Source organism: Ambystoma mexicanum, chromosome 5q, assembly GCF_040938575.1.
Source record: "Ambystoma mexicanum isolate Mex_15411 chromosome 5q, UKY_AmexF1_1, whole genome shotgun sequence".
Classification (NCBI taxonomy): domain Eukaryota; kingdom Metazoa; phylum Chordata; class Amphibia; order Caudata; family Ambystomatidae; genus Ambystoma; species Ambystoma mexicanum.
The window spans coordinates 1,074,760,165-1,074,781,170 of NC_090933.1; the positions used below are offsets into that span (position 1 = coordinate 1,074,760,165).

Genomic DNA, 21,006 nt, shown 5'->3' on the forward strand with positions numbered 1-21,006 from the left:
ACTGGCTGGTGAGACTATGTCTGCCTGTCAAATCAAGTGATATGAGACTGGGGGAGGGCCAGTGCAGCAATAATGCAATTCTATGTGACAGTATTAGAGCCACTAGCAGAGGAGCATCAGGGTACACCAATTTGTCCCTACACTTATTAAAACGTGTAAACGTAAAAACTTAAAAGCACTCCAATTTTTGCAGTTGAAGTCAGTGTGAGATTACATTATTTGCCCAGGATCACACACTTACGCTAAACAGCGAAACAGGGATTTTAATCCACTGTGCAATTTCGGCTTGGCCACCTTCTTTCACGCTTTACTTGGAACAAATATTTATGTTTTGGGTGCCAAGACCTACAATAATACTGTCCTATAGAGTTTACTTGCAAAATACACAAATTACATAATCACAAATTGCATCATGACAACATGTAAATCCTTATAGCAGCATGTTGGGCCAAAATAATATCAGTACACCTTCATTTTCCACATCCTGAATGGAAAACTATACGATGCATTTTTACCCACTTAGGTGTGGAGATTCATCACAAAGCTCCAGCCTGTTGTTATGTATGGTTTAAGTACATTCAACTAAGCACATCAAAGCAAACTTTACTTTTTAGCATATCAAACTATTAGACGTTATAGGTATGAACACATTTTCAAAGGGTGCTTTATTGTAATCGTCACAGATTTGCAAGGTGTCTGGCGGTCTTTCAGTTGGAAATTGACCATCATGCATAAGAAAGGCTATGCTGCAGATGACAAAAGAAACGTGTTGTTGAGTTCATCAGGGAAGCAGCCTGTGCGTCTCAGGTGGGCTATGACTCGGGAAACGGGCAGTGCTTGATCATCCTGGCCGAGCTGATAGTAGATTTGCCTCGGAAGAAACAAAATGCTCCTAAAAGCATGTTCCTGATTCTTTAAACTGCTAAAGGACACTGAAGCCCCGCCTCTCAGCTAACATTTCGGGGGAGGAGGGGCTTCATCCCGGTCAGCTCAATGACGTTGCGCGCCTGGGAAGGAGCAGGACTGTAGGCACATGGCAGAGGGTGGCATGGCACAGGGTAATGGTTTTCTTTTGGGTGCAAGCAGAACACATGAGGGAAATCAGGGAGGGGCTAGAAGGCTAGGTATTTTCTTGGTTTTTGGGACTAGATAGATAATTGAGGGGACTTTTTTTCACATGTCTTTGCTTCTCTATTGGGAAGCACAGGGGCCATACACATCATATAGTTACCAACAGGTAGCTATCACCAACTGGAAATATTCCACTTATGGGTTCCGAGTGACATCGTAGACATCTCCAGCTTGGCTTTTGTGGTCTACGATGTCGCTCCGATTCCCTCCGTGGAAAACCTCTCTGTTCATCATAGCTACCGAGCCATAATTTGCTACCTAGAGCAATCTCAGTAGGGCAAACTGACATAAGACCCTGCAGAATTACTTCCTGAATGAAGACGCCCCATCGCTTCAATTCACCGAGCCAAGTCCCCGGCCTTCTTAAGGAGTTTGCCATACGTTTGTCGCCATACGGCACAAGCTCTCAAAGCAGACAAATGCTGTCCATCACTCCTACAAGCAGTGCAGCCATTCTTGCCTGCCCGCGCGTTTTTCACCATGATCAAGCATTTGCCATGTCAAGACTAAACTGCGGAATACCCTGGTCGCAGACCTGCCCTGTTCGTTGCCAGCATCCCTGTAAAATGCCTTCCTGCTCAATGGCCAGACTAGTGGACTTCCAATAGACGAAAGGAGAGTGTTCATGCATGAAGGGTTGGCAGCCTGTGGCTCTCCAGATTCCATGGACTACAACTCCCATCAGGCCTATCCAATGAAGGCAATGGCGAGGGATCATGTGACTCATAGGCTGCCTTCCCTTGACCTAGTGTCTCAGTTACATTGAAGCGCCCCTCTTGTCCTAGGAACTGACATCTGGTGCCTTCTCCAGGCTAGTGTTCAAGTTACCACAAGTTATCAGGCTACTTGCAAGGACATTGGAGGGAGGGGAGGGTCAGTAGTGATGTCAAAGGTCATGGGAAGATCAGCAGAAACCGCTGCAGATGTCCCACTGTAAACTACAAATGATCATTGCATTCCTTGCAGATTACAGTCGTTTCGCTGCACCTTTTTTGTTTAAACATGTGCTGTGTCTTGAAAAGAAAACTATTTGGCCGGTCATGGCTTAATTGCTGCCGCTCCACCCTGACAGTTTCCGTTCCAGTTGATGAAAAGCTTATATAGGGTTAGGGTTTTCATGTAAATTCCCATAATGCCTGTGCACTCAGAAAGATTAGTGGCCTCGCACCAACCTTTAAGTTTAGCCTCCCGCATGCGCATTCACGAGTACGTGCACGCTTACGGGAAACCTGCTCCCTTCAAATGCACGAGGGCGGGATGGCTGGTCATGTGATAATGTTTGCGCTAGTTCTTGTAGTCCATTCCCTTTGCATTGGTGCACCTATAGAACATGTAGCGCTGTGTGTGGGCGCGTCGCAGGTGAGAGGCTTTGCGCCCAGTGTTGTCCTGGGCGAAAAGGTTACGTTCAAAGAGATGTTCTCCAGAAATGCATTTGTTTTCTCGAGAATGTAGTTTACAGTCAATTTGCTTATCAAATTCGGCGTTCATCTGTAATACATATTTTTACTACAGTATTTCAAGCCCTTTCTATCCCGCTCAACTGTGACTTAAAACTCTGTCCAGAAATTAATTTGCGTTTCTTGGACAGCTTTGGACTTGATCAAAAATATGTTTGGGAGCATTGCAAATAACTTGCGAATACTGTGCGGTTTCCTGAGCCTTCCCCTATCCTGCAAACTCATGATTTAAGGGCACATGCCCCAGGCCCTTGAGTGCACGTTACAGGGCAGATGTGCCATAGCCGTCTTTCCGCCTGCGGATAGAAGACATCGGAAGAAAGACAAGGGGGGTGGGGCGTGGGGTACTCGGGTTCCTCCCAACAGGACATTGGGGCACGGGTTTACTGGAGGAATGGGGAGTGAGCAGGGGTGTTGCTAGGTCTGCAAAAGATCCGGGGCTATGCTAATTTTGGAACTGTCGGGACTCGGGGCTAGCTAGCCTTTTTGGTTGTAACCCCCAAGCTTCTACCCAGGGCTACAACCAAATGACCCGGGGCTATTGCCCCTTCAGCCCTCCCCCCAGCAACGCCTCTGGGGGTGAGCCGCTAAGGGTCAAGGGTTAGGGGAGCATATAAGGTACAGCAGAAAGCAGGATCACCTCTTTTGCAACTGCGCCTTGATGTGGATTCTGCCACCCGCAGCGCTTTATAAATATCTCAATCAATCAGACCTGCCGGCTGGCACATGTACACACTGAAAACTCAAGGTGGCACATTTTGAATAGAATATTTAAAATGCAAGTCGCCCTCCACATTTAGGGACTTGGATAAACAAGTATTGGCAATCTTTGGCGTTTTGTGGGGTGCATTTAAAGGCCCCGAAACAGAAGTCCATTTCACAAGCATAGCGAGATTTTAAACACTGAAACAAAATCGCCCTAACTTTTGTTTTGGTTTTCCAAGCACAATTAAAAAGCATGCGGAAAGGGGCCTACCTGTCATTACCAATGGATAAGCAGCATTTTAATCAACAAAAGATCCCTGTCCTATGGAAAACAGGATTTTTAAATATTGAAAACAAAAACGTTCTGCACATGTGTGTGCAAATAAAAACAGTTTTAAAAAGTAAAAGTGAAAAAAATATCACTGCTCACAGAAAAATGTCAGGAAAACCCAACATGATGTGTGGGTTGACCAAAAGCAATGTATATTATGTTTCACCTACCAAAACTCCAGTGACATTTGAAAAGCCACTTTGTCTTCATGGAAAATGTCAGCCAAAGGCAGACCCTTTTGGTAGCTGTGGGCAAAAATTCACAAGGAAAACTCCCACTCTCAGCATGGATGTCACATTTCTCATCTAATAACCAACCGCAATAACATTTCCTGCTAAAGGTGTCGAATTCAGTTTTCTCCAGACCTGCTGACTCTGAAAGCATTAACTTCAAGAAAAATTCACGCTTAGCTGGAGGGTCACCCACTTCAAACACCAAGATTCCAGCACAAAGGAGTCTGATAAAAAAAATACTCTGGCCACAGGGCAGAGGCTGACCCAGTGAAAACAAATGGCCGGAAGGCAGGAGTCGGGGCTATTAGTCCCACATGAAGATTCACAATTAATTTAAAAAGGACTATTATCATCTAGGCTTTTTCTCAGCCATCATAAGGCAGATTGATTTCATTGTTGTAACATTTTTATATGTAATTTCAAGGCGATTTTGCAGATATAAAATACATCTTCCTGTGACTCTTGGAACTGTAATTGCCAGTTAAACTATGTTTGTGGCTGATCTGAGCAGTCTCCAAATGTGAGAGTTGTTGAGCGGGTGGAAAATTAAATTAGGGATATGCTTAATAACTTACATATTTATAACTGTTGTGCTTTTTATGGAAATGGCAGAAATGTGCCACATGGCCATGCTACATGGTACTGATTTGGGAGTTGTTTTATTTAATTCTCCATGATTAGCTGAATCAGAAAATATGTTTAGTTTGGCAGTTGCTTGTAAAATTATAAAGTTGTGATACATAACTAGTTTTTGCCAAAAATTTGAAAGGAGAACAAAGGGCGATGACGAATGGGAATTGCCTTGTGTTGCTCCAGACCCGTAAACCAATCCTGACTTTTAGGCTGGGTTTGGGAGGAGAGAGAAGGGTAACTGTCCAATCCTAGTGACAGAGATTATTGCAGGGCACTTCCCCAAGATTGTAAAATTGGTGGTGTAATCGCTGCTATATAAGGGGGACTGCACTAGGACAGGCGACTGCACTAGGACAGGCGACACACAGAGAAGAACAGAAAAAGGAGACAGACATGAGGACAGAGAAAAGAGGCAGACCATCAGGAATGCTGCTGAAACTTACCATCTGACAGCTGTAAGGAGACACCAGAGGAGATAGCTGAGAGTGCATCTGAGTGGAGCTGTCTGTGCGTCCTTCTTGATGGGCTTGCGGAGCCTTTGCGTCAAGTACGACGTTACTCTTAGTGACAGCAGCCAGACGTTTGATCTTGGTGTACTAACGACTCTGGGTCGAACATGCCCATCATTTCCTCTTTGGGCTCCTCCAAATGCTTTGCATTTTTTCTTTCCACTTTTGGACATCTGGGAGGATTTAGAGTCAGATGCGGCTGAATCTGAGGAGTCATCGTTATCCCCCATATTTTGCACCCCTGGGGAAGGGAGTAGGAGGCTCGGCACAGTCGACCACATCATGAAAGCATCCTTCAGCTTCTCAAAGTCGTCGACAGCCTCAGGAGTCTTTCTGTTTCCCTCCTTGACAGGACCCGGGGGAGATGGGGAGTGTTTTCTCTTATGCGTCTGGTCTCTCCCCATCTTAGCTGCCTTAGAGAGTCTGTTCCGGAGACATGCTGGTGTCAGTATCGGTGCCTTTTTTCTTAAGGCCATGCCCAATCAGGTTCTCCAGGGCTTCAAGCCTCTCCTGGTGTGGGCGCACCTCTTGCGATACTGCATTGACCAGAGAGTTTCCCAAAACTCTTTTAAAACTAAGTGTGAGCTCTGAGACCTCCTAAGAGAACACTTGGTCCTGGCTCCTCACACTCCCTTCATCTGACTCCATTGCAGTTACTCTACACATTTTTGTGTGTCTGGACTCTGCAGGCTGAATGGCACGTCCTCTGGGAGGAGGAGGGGGTGTTGGCTGCCCTTTAGGGATATGAATAAGCCAACTCACACAGCCTCAAATAGCTGTTTACAAACTTATCTCGTCAGTCTGGAGTTTTCTGAACAGGGATCCTGTGCAGCACAATGAAATAAGATGTGCAATGCCCACGTCGAGGTGGGTCTTAAAGCTCTGCCTATGACCAGCTCAGTTGCCTGCTTAACATTAATCGTACCCACGTTATACAAGTTTGTTCGTGTCAGAGAGTGTTAAATCAGCACTCTGCTCTCCGCGCTGCTACAATCAAGATGTTGTAAAATAAGAAGGGGAAACGTTGCTCGTGTGCCGGGTCGTGCGTGTCTCTAATCCGCGGGGAAATCCTTGTATCAGGCAGAGGAAAGCACCTTCTGCCATTCCCATGCATGTGAAAGCTCTCCGCCTCAGGCACGTTTGTGACCCTGGCGTCCGTGCAACCGAAAATGGAGGTATTGAAAGCCTAGCTCGGCCGCGGCATGTCAGGGAATAGAAGCTGCCTCGCGGAGCACAGTTGAGTGCCCAGGCGTGAGCTAGGTACTCATAGGTCCGGCTGCACTCTGTAGCGTAAAAGGCTACTGCTTGGGCATTAAACAGCAGGCTCATGCAATACGCTGTGAAAGGCAGCAATTTGTTCTGAAAAATGGTATGCATGCTGTGAAAAGGCAGCAATTTGTTTTGCACAAGACAATGTTACACTTGTACACTAACTCATGTCAATTCATAAAGGCACGATACCACTGTGCTTCACCTATACTGGTAATATATTTCATGGTAGAGCTAAATGATCTGCTACTTATCTCATGGAATAGCAGAAAAAGAAGAGGGAAGGACCTGTGCAGGAAGTGTCTTATGGACCCCAGGGACTGGATATGGACATGGGTCTACCAGAGACACTGGGGGTCATGGGATGTGACGTTCTTGGAGAATGTTCTTTCTGTTTCTTTTCTGACACACCAGAGCAGCCAATCTGATTTCACTTTTCCAGGAGCTGAAGGCCCACACACCCAGCGAGGGAGTCAGAACCCATAGCTGCATGCCCCGGGGCGCGTTATTGTTTACATGTCATACAGGCAGACCTTAATTCATGTCATTGTCCGCAAGAATCCACATAGAAGAGCTTACTGACGTGCGTAAAATGTGTCCTCCCACACTGCTGTCATATCTGTGGTGAACCACGCCCATTTGACAACAGGTGCACCTTCTGTCATCTAGGCGCTGGAAGAGAGAGTAGGAAGCGTGCTGAAAAATGTAGATTAATAGCAAAAGATTGTGAAAATGCACGCCAGTCCCCTCTCGTTGCCCACGTTTTATAACAGTTATGTAATTGATATCATTATGTAACTTTGTTGTTGCCACAGTGCCACTGTCCAGTCAATTAAATTTTGCAATCGGATTCTAAGAGACAATTTTATGCCTTTTACCCTGTTTTCAATGTCGTAATTCTCTACACTACCCCATTGTGTTATTGTTTGATCTTTCAAATTCCTGTTTACTGCCACACTTGAGGAGGTTGAAGCGCTTTATATATAATGACCCTAATTCTGAAAGAATTGTGTGCAATGTGAAACTGAATGTGTAAGGCTCATGTCCTAAATCCCAACATGCATAATGCCTGCTGTGTCATATCTCATTTACATGTAGCTTGACCAACCATTTTCTATGTATAGACTCTCAGCCCTCGTCCTTTCCTTCTGTGTAATGCCCATTTCCAATTCGATTTTCCTATCTGCAAGATAAGCCCCTGTATGGGTATTTTCCCTGCCATCCTCGATCTGTATAATACATAAATCAGATATGATTTTCATGTCCCTCTCATTCCTTTTGTGTGCATAATGTTCCTGCCGACCGCCTCATACTATGTATCCTGACATCATCATGCATGGCTTGTGTACAGTGCTCCTGTCATCAGCAATGTTGTGTGTACTGTGTCCATGTAATCAACCACTGTCCCGGAATATGTTTAACTCGCCAACCCCTATCTCCAGTACTACAGACCCCATGTGTTCCTACATTTAGAGAATTCGCACCTTAGTGAGGATAGCTCGTGGGACCCCAGGCAAAGGGATGATATGACTAAATATGGCAAACAATATATGCAGAAATATGAGGTCTTTCTCAGCAGCTCATGCATGTCTTCAGTGCCTATGCCATCTGGATCTTCATGTGTTTCATGCCTATTTCATGAAGGCTTTCTTATGGCACCCTATTGACTCTTACATTTGACAACTCTCCCGGCCGTCAAACTTTGCCTTCGATTGCTTTACCTGTCATCAGCTCTTGCATGCGTAAACCTTTCCTATCATCAACCCTCACATGTACATCTGTACTTTCCCTGTCACTAATCCTTGTATATTTATACTTTGGCTGGCATCAACTATTACTTGTGTAAAGGTTCCCTGTTATCGGTTCTTGCATGTGTAAAACTTTAATATCACTACTTCTCACATTTACAAATGCACTTTCCCTATCACTAATCTCTGCATATTTATACGTTTGCTGTCGTCGACCCTTGCATAAACTTTCCATGTCCTTAGCTCTTGCGTAGTAAACCTGTAGTATCACCAACCCTCACAAGTACATCTGTGCTTTTCTTGGCATCAACCCTTGCATGTGTAAACTTTCGCTGTCGTCAATCCTGTACTTTCCCTATCCCTAATCCTTGCATATATATACTTTCCCTATCATCGACCCTTACCTGCATAAACTTTCCTTGTCCTTCACTGTTGCGTGTGTAAACCTGTACTTTCACCAACTCTCACAAGTACATCTGTGCTTTTCTTGGCATCAACCCCTGCATGTGTAAACATTCGCTGTCGTCAATCCTGTACTTTCCCTATCACTAATCCTTGCATATATATACTTTCCTTGTCATCGACCCTTACGTGCATAAACTTTCCATGTCTTTAGCTCTTTTGTAGTAAACCTGTAGTATCATCAACCCTCACAAGTACATCTGTGCTTTTCTTGGCATCAACCCCTGCATGTGTAAACTTTCGCTGTCGCCAATCCTGCACTTTCCCTATCACTAATCCTTGCATATTTATACTTTCCTAGTCATCGACCCTTACGTGCATAAACTTAAGCCCTTGTTTGTGTAAACCTGTACTATCATCAACCCTCATATGTACACCTGTGCTTTTCTTGGCATCAACCCTTGCGTGTGTAAACTTTCTCTGTTGTCAATCCTTGCATGATTATATGTTCCCTGTTATTGGCCCTTGCAAGTGTATAATTCCAGTATCATCAAAATGTACATGCGTATACTTTCCCTGTCATCAACACTTGTGTGAGTAAACTTTCACTGTCACTAATCCTTCTGTATTTCATGGTTCTATGTTCCTTACCATTGACTCTTGCATCTGTACATTTTCACTGTCATGAACATTTGCATGTGTATACTTCTTCTGTCACCAGCACATGCATTTGTTTACTTTTCACTGTCATCAACTCTTGCATATGTATACTTTTAACGCCATCCACCATTGCATTTCTATACGTTCCCTGTCACCGACCCCCGCCTGTGTATATTTTCGCTGCCATCAATGTATTCAAGTGAATTGAACAAGTTTGTATATAATGATGCAGCGGTATCAGTATATGTGAGATACATCCACAAAAACTACTCTCAGCTCTCAACTAGGTCAAGGAACTTTCAGAAGACCGCACTCATAAACATATGGGTGACCGAACGGGATTTCAGAGGTATACAAATCAACATGTTAGAACCATTGTGCACTGTTTAAACTAGATGGCATGTGATGCCTTTGTGCTTGAATGCTTTGTTATTATGAAAAGAAGTCATAAAAAACCTTTGAACAAGAAAACGATTATATATCTGGGGAAGGGCAGAAAGCCAAGCTCAATACAAAGCAATAGTATAAAACGCACAGCGACTCTACAGAAATGTATTTACATAATATAAAACTAAACCTCTATTGAAAATGTCCACTTAAATAGTTTTCCACTCTTGGAGCATTATCATCTCATTAATTATTAAGCGCTGCCACCCACTCCCGGCTAACCAAACATCTACTGGTCCTTCCAGTTTTCCCTGAAATCAAAAACTATTTGATACTATTGATCACTCTATCTATCGCCTGCTCGATGTGTTACTGCGCATGCTGAAGTTTTCTGCCTGCAGACCGAGGGTCTCAAGGATGAATTCTTGGGGAATATGGTGTTTCAGTCCATGAATCCATGATATGTTTGTCCGTGAACACGCATCTAAGTGAACGGGTATTATGGATAGCTACTAGACTTGTATGTGTATATGTTAATGTCACGTGAATATTGCTCCCCAGATAACAAGAATGATAGGCCACTAATGTTGAGGTCATATAGAAGTAGCTCCAACACCATTACATAACCAGTGGAAACAGGGCTCTCCCACAGGCCATCTAGCTATATGGACATTATTTCAATTGTTAGGTTCCAACCTTGGATGGCCGGCTTGGTGCCAAGATCTTGACCAAGATGCACTGAGTGGCACTGAGCAGAGACTGGTAGCTATAGACAGCTTTCCTGGCTACTGGGTGGGAACCATTCAGTAAAAAGAAGCACGGGAGTTCAGAAAGTTGGTATTTTTGTGATATCCATGGAAACTCCATAACTCTTTTAGTGAATGCTTTCACCCTGGGATTTAATCAGAATATTTGAGACTCTCCACTGAAGAGAAGGGATAAAGGCACTAAACGTGTAGGATTACAGGACGAGGAACCGGTTATGCGCCTATCAAAGGAAATTAAATGAAGATAATCATCTAATGGTGTAGTGCCAAGGTAGCCAAGACACTTTCCCGTCATCCTGGTGGCTTAGACGCCATCAAACCACTGATAATCAGGCCACAGCCTTTTGGGTGTGTCGGCTAGCCATTTCGTAGAATGATCAAAAGAGACAATTTGAAATGATCAGTTCAATGATGATATTGAGCCTTTGGACCATCTAGAAATTCGTAATGATGGGACAGTCAATTCTCTTGTGGCTGTGATTTCCCTTCACTTTTTCACGCTTTCCCCCGGTATCGCTATCAAGAAGGCCAAGTTCCTGCGGTCCAATGCAGTCTCTGACTGATTTTCTATTCGATTCGACTCTGTTTTTGATAAATATATTTCTGTGGCACATCAGAGACAATCAGTTGGCAGGAAGATGCGAGGGTGCCCAGTCCCGGATCATCCATGGAGTCTATTCTGTTTTTTTTAGAAAAAGTGGCATATTGACTGGTTGAAAATATGGGATTTGAAAGCAGTCCTTCCACACACCAAAAAGTGTCTTTGCGTTTTCTATTCATTAAATATTATGAAAATAGAACCAAGATTGACAGATCTTCAGTGAAACATATAACAAAAAGGTAGTTTTAATAAGTTAAGGCATAGATCAAACAAGTATTAAATCATTAAGCAATAGTCAAACACAAACAGTGTAAATCCTTTACAAGTTACTTGCTGACATCAGAACATTACAACATACAGCCTACAATGGGCTATCATTTGATTGGAGAGTAGAAAGGTGCAACAATGATACGTCACAATTTGCACTGGTTAATACGTCTCCCTGCAATTCACACTAACGCGAGAATCAGTGTGAATTGCAGGGAGACGCTAGTGGCCATGGCCTGAGCATAGACCAGAGTAGGGAGCGGAGATGCAGAATGAGGAAGAACAAAGAAAATGGAGGGCGTTCCGAGGGATGGCCCGCGTGAGGCGATCGCACTCCCACAACTGCACAGGTAAAATTGTATTCATGGATCAGACCGCGCAACCTCACATCGGAAAAATGACGACGCAAAGCACTCAATGTTACTGTCACCCATCCAAAGGCGTAGAGACACTTAAGCAAAGGAATCACCGTGCACCTATTTCCACCAATCAGGCCATCTGTCCCTAATTATAGACCCAATTGTGCTAAATGTCGATTTTTGTAGCCTACACTTGTACATCTTACCAATACTGTTACCTGTCACACGTGCCAAATGTATGCTGCGGAATTCTGTGTGTATTTTTCAACCATGGCATGTGAATAAACATGTACATTGCCATCCCTTGAATGCTGCATGTGTGCAATACCAATATCGTGAATGGCCACGAATTAAATGTAGAGGCAACTGTACAAATAAGAATAAGATAAGTCACTGAGTGTTGCCCTTTGGCACTGGCACGCAACTCTGGGGTGAATTGTAATACCCCACACATGTATTTCATTGGGTTACCTTACTCAAGCCGATACTAACATTAAAATGCAACTCTCCCTCAGAGGTAGTGGACGGGCATGTGTTTGTTGGGCAAGTTTAACAGGGCTGTCCTTTCCCTTTGCAACTGAGCTCTACTTCAAAATGAGTTCAGCTTCACGCCCTGCCACTGTGTGTTCCCCGCCATCACAAGTAGTGCTTTACAGTGCACTTGCCCTGCTGTGATGTCACCCCTTGAGCATTATAAAGCCACGCGACCTCATGCCAGCGTGCAATGACTGCTTCCCCACCATTACACGTTTCGCTGGGTTTTAATGGCAGTGGTGGTTTTTGATGTTGGCTGAAACAGATCACCTTCGGAAGTTACTGTCAATGGTGAAAATAAAGCGGACGAAACACACCGTTTACTTCATTTTCAGCCATGTCCTGAATACTGTTGATGGTAAATTGCATACTGGGCGGTAAAATACCTCTGGCAAAAATATACATACATTTCTGCGGTGAAATAGGGACGCTACAGAAAAAAAAACACTGCCATCATTTCACAAATGTTACGTAACAACACAACACACAATTTACATTGTGGCAGCTGCTTGCGTGTCAGAAATTTATTTTAGAGCTGATCTTATTTTCCTGTCCTAATAATAAACATTTAAAGATATCATATATTGCTATGGTGGGAATTTATGGTGGTAATGCGTTTACCACCTGTGGCAATTTTGCCGTCAAAAGCAACTGAGTCCTACACTAGTAGAGGATATTTTTCAGTTGAGGGATAGTGGTCCCTGGTGGTGCTGTGTCATTGGCGGCATACACCACGTACCATCAGCAGTAGCATTACCGCCCCTTGCAGACAGAAGGCCATTAACTCTAAGAAATGATCATTGTATTATGTTGTATTAGTTGTAATGGAATTGTGTGTTCTTATTGTAAGCCCCTATGTGTGTACTTATCAAAATACTGGGCCTACTCTTGTGTACAATGTCACTATTGCTGTCCGTGTATGTGTACGGTATCCGTGATGCCCATTCCTGAGTATGTAAAATGTCCCTGCCATCCTCCAAGACAGGGGTACAATGCCCCTATGCCAACCATTTCCATGGATAGCCTTGCTGACTCATTCTAATTGACTGTACATTTCTAAAATATTGGCAAAAAGTGTAACTTTAGGGCATTTGCATAAAAAGCGCATTGATCCCACGTCAATATTTAAGAATTGTGAAATGCCTTGGAAGGCACCAACTACCACCTAATAAACTATACAAATGTAACTATTTGGTGCACTAAATCACTGCAAAATATAATTGGTTTGACATATTTTGTAGAACAATACAAATGATAATGCAGATTAGAGCTGAGCAGAGAAATTATGTGTTGCATTTGGAATGGAGGTGATTTCAATTTCTTATTATTTTTAATCTCTCTGCAGCTTTACATGGCTATCCGGGCAGGTGCATCGCAACATTCTTTCCAAGTTCTGCGGCCATGCGGTGGAGCTGTTTGATGTGGAGTTCCGATACCTCTACGGTGTATCCAAACCGGTAATGGGCCTGAAACCTCCTGTGCCGAGAGTTCCAGTCCTGCTACGAGAGACCACCGCTGCCAAAAGCAGTGTCACTAATAGCAGCACCCCAGAGAGTGCTAACACTACTTCTGAGCCCCTCAGCGGGTCCTCCACTCACAGCGTTTCACAAACCCATGAGCCGCCAAGGTCTCCGGTCTACAACAGCCCTATCGTCAACTCGCCTCTCCAGAGAGTCAATTCTTTCCACGGTTACACGATAACATCACCTGCGACGTCAAATGGCATGCAGACCACGTACTACCAAAGGAATTTCATGACCAACTCCCCGACATCCTTCTTTAACAACGGCAGTATCTACAGACCTGTGAGGAATAGACAAGAGGACAATTGCAACTCCAGGTTCACCCATAACTGGAGAGTCTTCAGTAGGCCCACGGTCACCTGATTCCGCAATAGACGCCTTCACTTGTATCTCATGATTGCACTTTTCCAGGTCTTTAGGTCTGGTGCAGTGCGTTTGTAACTCAGACAGTGTTGAACTAATCGGGAGAAAAAGTCAAAAAGAGATCTTCAAAAAAAAAGGCAATCTTCCAACATTTATGTGGACAATGTTTTCAGTTTGCATATCTGAGCTTCTAGTTTCGTTCTCCGACTCCACGTGCGCCCAAGCTGAAGATTCCCGGTCTACCCGCCCGTCTCATGTTCTCTCTTCCGAGAAGAGCCCTCAATGTTTTCAGAATGTGAATTTGATGTCTTCGGCTGGGGTTGAAATGCATCGATGGTCTGAGGCCGTACGGGCTGACTTTTCTCAGTATTAAGCACTGTATCAAAGAATGAATTACAATCGTACATTTCTGAATTTACTTTGCACTGCAAATTGGATTGCACATAGTAGGACAAACTCATCATGAATTTCCCTTCTTAGGGACATGACATGGCAATCAAAAAATGTAAACATGTATGTGAAATTGAGGTTCAACCAGTGTCTTTAAAAACTGCACTCTTGGGTGGCCCCAAACATCCCCATAAATGAACTCAGAATACAGCGGCACAAATAGGAAATTTGACAATAAAGTCAATGATAATATGGCTCTGAATGGGATCAGCCTCCTACCTGCTGGGCACGCGTCATGTGTTCCATTGTGTCCACCTTAATCCCAGCTCTCACATCGACACAGGGTCTCAAAACACTCACCAGTTTATCCATATACTGTGATCTCCTCAAAACGGACAGTCTCCAAAAGATATCAATTAAAAATGCATCCTGGTTGGTCGCACAAAGCCTGGTTACAGGAGGGAAGCAATCACAGTGTAGGCAGTATACACGCCTACTTTAGGGTCCGTATTTCTGCTCCCAGCCAGAGCAGCTGCACCCTATTGCCATTCCACCTAAGGTGGGTTAAGTCACCACGAGTTGAAAGCAGACCACTGACTATTGGAGAACATGTGGGACCATCGGAGGAAACCCGCAGATATAAACCTGCCCGTGTGAACGGCACCACCCCTCATGTCAGCTAAACCTTGTGGTTGAAACACTTGAAACTACAGAACAATATGGACCATGCATGGCTCCAGAAATCACTGAAAGCCAACTTGCCTTCTTCCCCTGGAGAAAATAGCACTCTTGAAGTGGTGGTAGAATACAGTCAATTTTCTTTATGCCCAATTCCCCAGTTGCTCCCTATTTCCTCCTCCCTATTTTTCCCCATGATATTGGCCCACCCCTTACAGAAAATAAGCATATTAATGGCTGTGCTACCAATCAGCCCAAAGTGGAAAAACAGGTGAGCTGAAAAACCAGGTGGTAATGCCTATTGGAACAACACTCACAATGGTTAAATGGAAGTTTGATGACATTGGAGTGAGCCTACACACATAGTATTTGACAGTAAATAAGCACCACCGGAATCTGGTAGTCTACACATTTGCCTGTCTTTTCTTGACTCAAGATGGTGTACAGCTTTATTCTTGATTTCTCATTGCTATTACCATTTAACCCATCTATTGTTCTATTCTACCGCAATCTGCAATGGGAAAAAGCATGGTGGGATTACATCAGACGACAATAAGACTGGCGAGGAGATGTTCATTCTGCACTGGTCGTTGATCGAGTCAGAAAGCATGTTGCGATGACCTGGCAATGGCGCAACCCAGTGTATTTTTGTCTACTGAGGGTGCCCAGTTGATCATGATTTCAATGCAGTTTGCTGTAAAGGAAGTTCTTTTTACAATATTCATTACATTTGATGTGTTTCTTCTTAACCACAGAAAAGGTGTGTAAAACCAGGAAGAAACATTGTGTAGGCAAGTCTACCCCTCTTCACCCTGTGGCACATATACAGAACTGTTAAAGACTGGCAAATTACAACAATTATGGTTGAGCTGAAACATGTTGGCTGTGTTGGGGTGGAAGCAGTTTTCTTATACACACAATCCCCTTTTAATGATACTCTAGACAAAGTCTGACCCAAATGAGAAGGAGCTGTGGATTGGAGGACTCCTCTTAGTATTGTAAGACTTCTAAGACTCTGAGAGCAGATCATACTAAAATAAGCGACACGCTTAAGGGCTTCTTTTTGGCTCTTATTATTGACAAAGAAAATAAGACTTTTTACGGATGAAAAGCTTTATTGTGAATATAAAACTTGACTATGAGGCACCAGACAAAACTGTGCTTGTGGAAGTCCTGCTTTTGCTCATCAGCACCACCTGGCAGTCAAGGGCTCCAGCTCAGTGCTGCGGATGTAGGTGAATTGTTCTTTGGGGTCGAACGGGGGAAGCTATGAAATGAGGCATTGCGGCAAACACCACACCTTAAACATAATTCCACGATCTAAAGGGAACAGTTCTGTTACATTATTCATGACTGTGATTAACAGGGCGTGATAAGCGTACACCCATACAAATCCTTATGTTGAATTAATTAAGCGCTTGTGTTATTGAGGCTTCATCTATTCACACCAGATAAATCAAATCATGTCAATGATTTGACACAAATACCATGTAGTCATTTCATTTGATTGGAAGGCAGGTCTAGGCAGGAAATGGTCCATTGCTTCGTAGAGAACCTGTGGCTGGGAAGAGGAAGTTAGGGAATAAAGATAGCTAGATATCGAAGAGACAAATGCAGGCCAGAATCCCTTACAGGGACTAGGAAGCAGCCTCAAGGACAGAAAGGCACCATTCGGGTGTATGAAAGGAAAGATGGGCTTCAAACTAAGATTTTAAATATTAAAAATCACTGTGGGGATTGAGCTACCAAGCCTGCTTCCAATTCAGAATGTGCCATGTGCGTATATGAAAGGAAACACAGAGCGACAGCTAATGCACCGATCTCCTTATGCATTCAATGGGCCTCATTATGACTCCGGCGGTAGCCATGCCGGTAAATACTGATACGGCTGCCACGGGAGTCATGAATTTACCGGCACCCGGCAATGGGCAATGACAGGGGCATTCCAGCCCGCCGGACACGGTAATTGCCCTTTGCCAGGTGCCGCTAATTATTGTTCCCCATTCCCATGTGAGTCCCAAAGGACTCAATGGGAATGGATGCACCAGCACCATTTGTGAATGGTGCCGGTGCATCTGACATGGTCTGCTCGCGGGTGCCTGTACGCCAAGGCACCCGCTAGCAGAACTTGTAGTTTGCCGGTCCGGTAATACCGGTGCCGGTAGCTTACCAGCACCGTTGTTACCGGACCAGAAAACTTGTAGTGAGGCCCAATTTCTTGCACCATAATCATGTTACTCGATGCCTCCTTATTTGAGACTGAAAAGTGGATGGCTTGGCATCGATGAAAATTAAATAGATCTATAATTATAAGAAAATAATGAAAAGGTTGCAGACATACATTATCCTTTCATGGCGATAATCCTTTTTGGTTATTGATTGGTTGGTCACTAGTCATCCAATCTAAACAAAGACTGTCTGTACCCAATACTTTCATAGAAATTAAATTGGTCAAGGTTTGGGTTGAAAGAAGTGCCCCTAAAAACTCTTTAAATGAATATTCAATAGATCAAGGTTTGGGTTGACAGAAGTGCCCCTAAAAACTCTTTAAATTAATATTCAATCATTTACTTTGCATGGCAGATTGCTGTTACATATCCACTGGATGTTTTCAGATTCCATTTGAATTTGTAATAATGATATAGAGTTGTAGATGGGCTACTGCGAAGAATGTGCATATACTCTCCTGAGAGGTTCTGGGTGATATCTAAAAAGAACTACAGTGAAGATTGAGTTTCCTTTGATGTTAATCGGAACCCAAGGAGCAATGTCTCCCTCGCCCTTCATGGCCCCCTCCCAGCGGTGATGGGAATGGAGCGTACTGCAAATAGCTGACCTCTTGCCACCATTACGCACCTCCATCTTGTGGCTCCCTGCCCCTCTTGCCACCCAAAAAGGGAAAACATCTGAATGTCTGCCACCCACCCCACCTACCAGTTGTGTGTGTCTCTCTCCCTCCTTGCCAATCCAAAAAGTAAAAAAATAAACCTTTGGCGTGCCACCACTCGTCTCCTGAGAGTTGCTCCCTCCCCCGTACTGATCACCACAAATTGTTAAAAAAGAAAACACCATGCGGACCCCCCCCCTCTTTAATCAGCTTTCCTTGGCCCTCCTTTTCATCATGGCCTGTGGAAGAGAGAGGGTCTGGATTCCATTGCTGCCAACAGGCAAGGCCATGCTTAGTGCAGGCCTCTGACAAAGGCAAACAGATGTTTGCAGTGCTGCTCTCTGATAGCTTGGGAGCTACCAACCCATTACTCTGCCAGGCTCTCGGATCTAGCGCTGTCACAGAGCAATGGGGTGTTTCGTGGTTGGTCAATTGATATCATCATCCTTGAGGCAAGCTGAGGCCAAGGGAGGCAGACAAAAGGCCGCACAGGGACCGTTTTTTTCCTAACTAAAGCTACCAACAGCACATCAAAGCTCTCTAGAGTTTTTCCTCTCCATCCTACTAAGCCCTCCCAGCTCTCCTTCCTTTTCAGAGCGCCAGAGCGCCCGGAGGCCATGAAGATGGCGACAGTGTGCGGTATAAATCACAGGAACATCACATGTTCCTCCTGTGCCCTGATGCCAAGCCAGTGTAATGTGACTTCCATATTCCACTGGTGGGACGTCATAGCACAAGATGAGACATTTAGGAGATTTGTAGGGTTTGCGTACATGATTCTTTTAGTATGGTGTTCAGATCACTCCCTAATCTACAGCACAACACGGAAGCATCATATTTGCAGATGTGCTTACCTTAGAAAATCTGATAAACTGTTTATTTGAAACCCACCGTAACTCAATCAATCGAGATACCTCACCTTCATTAAATAACAGCGCTGGTGAACTACAATGAGGACATTCACCCATGGATGACGACACTAATGCACTGACATCACCTTGAGCCTCCGACACTAACAGATTAAGCCGTAGTAGCCCTTGGTCCATAGAGAGGTATTAATAGTCTATTTGCCCTCATAGAATAAAAAGGTGACTTGCAGTCTACAATTCCGATAAGAATTCGGGGCGTGGGGGGGTGCAAGCTGTGCTTAACGAGATGAAAGTATTGTGTCCACTTTGAGGTCCCATCATGTTTGTGGGGTATCGCTAGTGAGTGCATACGTAGCAGTGCACATGGCCTGGTTTGCCACCTAGATGCCACTGTTGGATGTTTAGTCTACAGCAAGGGATGGGCACAGATCCATCATAATTTAAGAATAGCTTGGACCAATGATCTTCTCTTTAAGCGAGTCGAAAGGGAAGACGGTGATGTACAGGAAAAATTTGTGATAATGTGTCCTTATAAATGGACAATGTATAATGAAGCTTTATTCAATTGGAAAGCAGTAGTAAGGAAGTGTGTTTAAAATACAATATGCTATGAATGATGTACAGTACATAGCTTGACATGTTTGTAAATAAAATAAAGTTGTGCTTCTGTTTGGAATGAGAATGGCTTTTTTCATTGATCAGAGTGTTTTCATCAGCATCTGGAAGCACCATCGAGAATGTAATAAGTGGGAGCATTCCTTGCATCTAAAGGGGCAATCATTGCTCCCAGTTTCTACAGGGAGAATGCCGCCGCGTGCATGTTATACACCCCCCGTATCCAGACTTAGATAGCATGTGTATGGTCGATATACAAAAGAAAAGGCAGGCTCTGCAAAAGCCGCCTTGTGGAAGCATCACTTCCTTCTCATCTACCAACCCCACTGCCGTTGCCAAGAAGAGAAACAACCTCACCGCCCTCATCCTTCTGCAGAAACTGCAGCCCCTGCGCCAGTTTAGTGAAGAAGTTAAACCCCAACGTCCCTACACCTGACTCACATGGCTCGCCATCTTGGAGCAGGGAGCTCCGTATTTAAATATATTTTGTCTATCTTTTGGCAAAGCCCTCTCCAACCAAGGAAATAGAACATACTAGACAAGCTTAGAGCAATTACGAGTTTGTAGGAAGGCGTTCTGAAGTTCAGGCTCGAGTAACGAGAAATACAGAGATGCAGTGAATGTCAGACGAGAGAAAGAGGCAGCCATAAGAGGACCATTTTTTTTAAAGGAATAGATTAAAGAAGGGGCATAAGAAGAAGTAGAAAAGCAAAAATGATTTCTGAGGATGTGTAGAGACAAAGCAACCAAGATTTGGTTGCATGTGTGATCCCATTTAAAAAAAAGATTATTGGCCATCTTGGCCTGAAGAAAAGTGAGCCATCCTGTTTTATCAAGGGTGTATCAAGGGTTAAAGGATGACTGGAAAGATGCAGTGTCTCTCATAAATCCACAAGCTAGTCACTGAGTTGGTAGTTCGATCCTGTGATTGGATGCCAGACTCAAACAGAAGTTGGAAAAAAGAAGGCCAAAAGTGAGAGATTTCTGCCTCGATTCTCTAAACTGCGGCCTGGTAAACTAGGCCCAAAGCTCATGAGGAAGTTGTTTCATACCTATAATGCGGAAAGCAGGGAACTTTCTCAGTGATTCTCCGACCAAACCATAATCTGCCTTAATGGGGGAGGCGAAAGGAGACAGTGAATGGCTTGACGTTGTTGGTACAGAGAAACACACAAGATGCTGTGGCACCTTAAATTCTACTCTGCAAACTAACCTTCTAGGATGGTAGCGCATAGTATTTAGAGCTGCTATTGGATTTATGCACCACGGGACACTGTTTCAATTTGGTACTTGCCACCAATCTATTACTGCACCTTCTTCATAAACAGAGTAGACTGTAGACTCAAGCGCCACTATAGGAGGTGGCAGGAACACCACAGATAGGTTAGATTCCCTGCTGAGCTCTCTGGACCCCCAGCAAACACTAGCACTACTAATTTGTTTCTCTCCATTTCTTCCAAAGCTTAGTAGCTCCTTTGGCTGTTTGACTGCAGCAGCTCATTGTGTCACATTGCATCCTTGGTCTTCACTTGTCTGTAAAACATGTGCTTCTGTGAAAACATTATATTTAGTTAATAAATGGTGTGAAAAAAGAGACCATCCCAAGACACTGGTTAGGTGTCCTCCCAGCCTAGTGGTGTTGGATTCCCACGGCTCATCCATGAACATGAAAGCAAGACTCCCCTCTG

General features: G+C 44.1%; 1 protein-coding gene across 1 annotated transcript in view; it reads left to right on the forward strand.

The window, feature by feature from the left end:
• Window positions 1–19,385, forward strand: part of FAM83A (family with sequence similarity 83 member A) — a 71,776-nt gene extending 52,391 nt beyond the window's left edge. Inside the window, exon 4 of the mRNA XM_069621573.1 lies at window positions 13,339–19,385. Within this exon, the coding sequence (XP_069477674.1) occupies window positions 13,339–13,879 (541 nt within the window). The 3' untranslated portion in view covers window positions 13,880–19,385. The remainder of the gene's footprint in view (window positions 1–13,338) is intronic.
• Window positions 19,386–21,006: the final 1,621 nt, after the last annotated feature.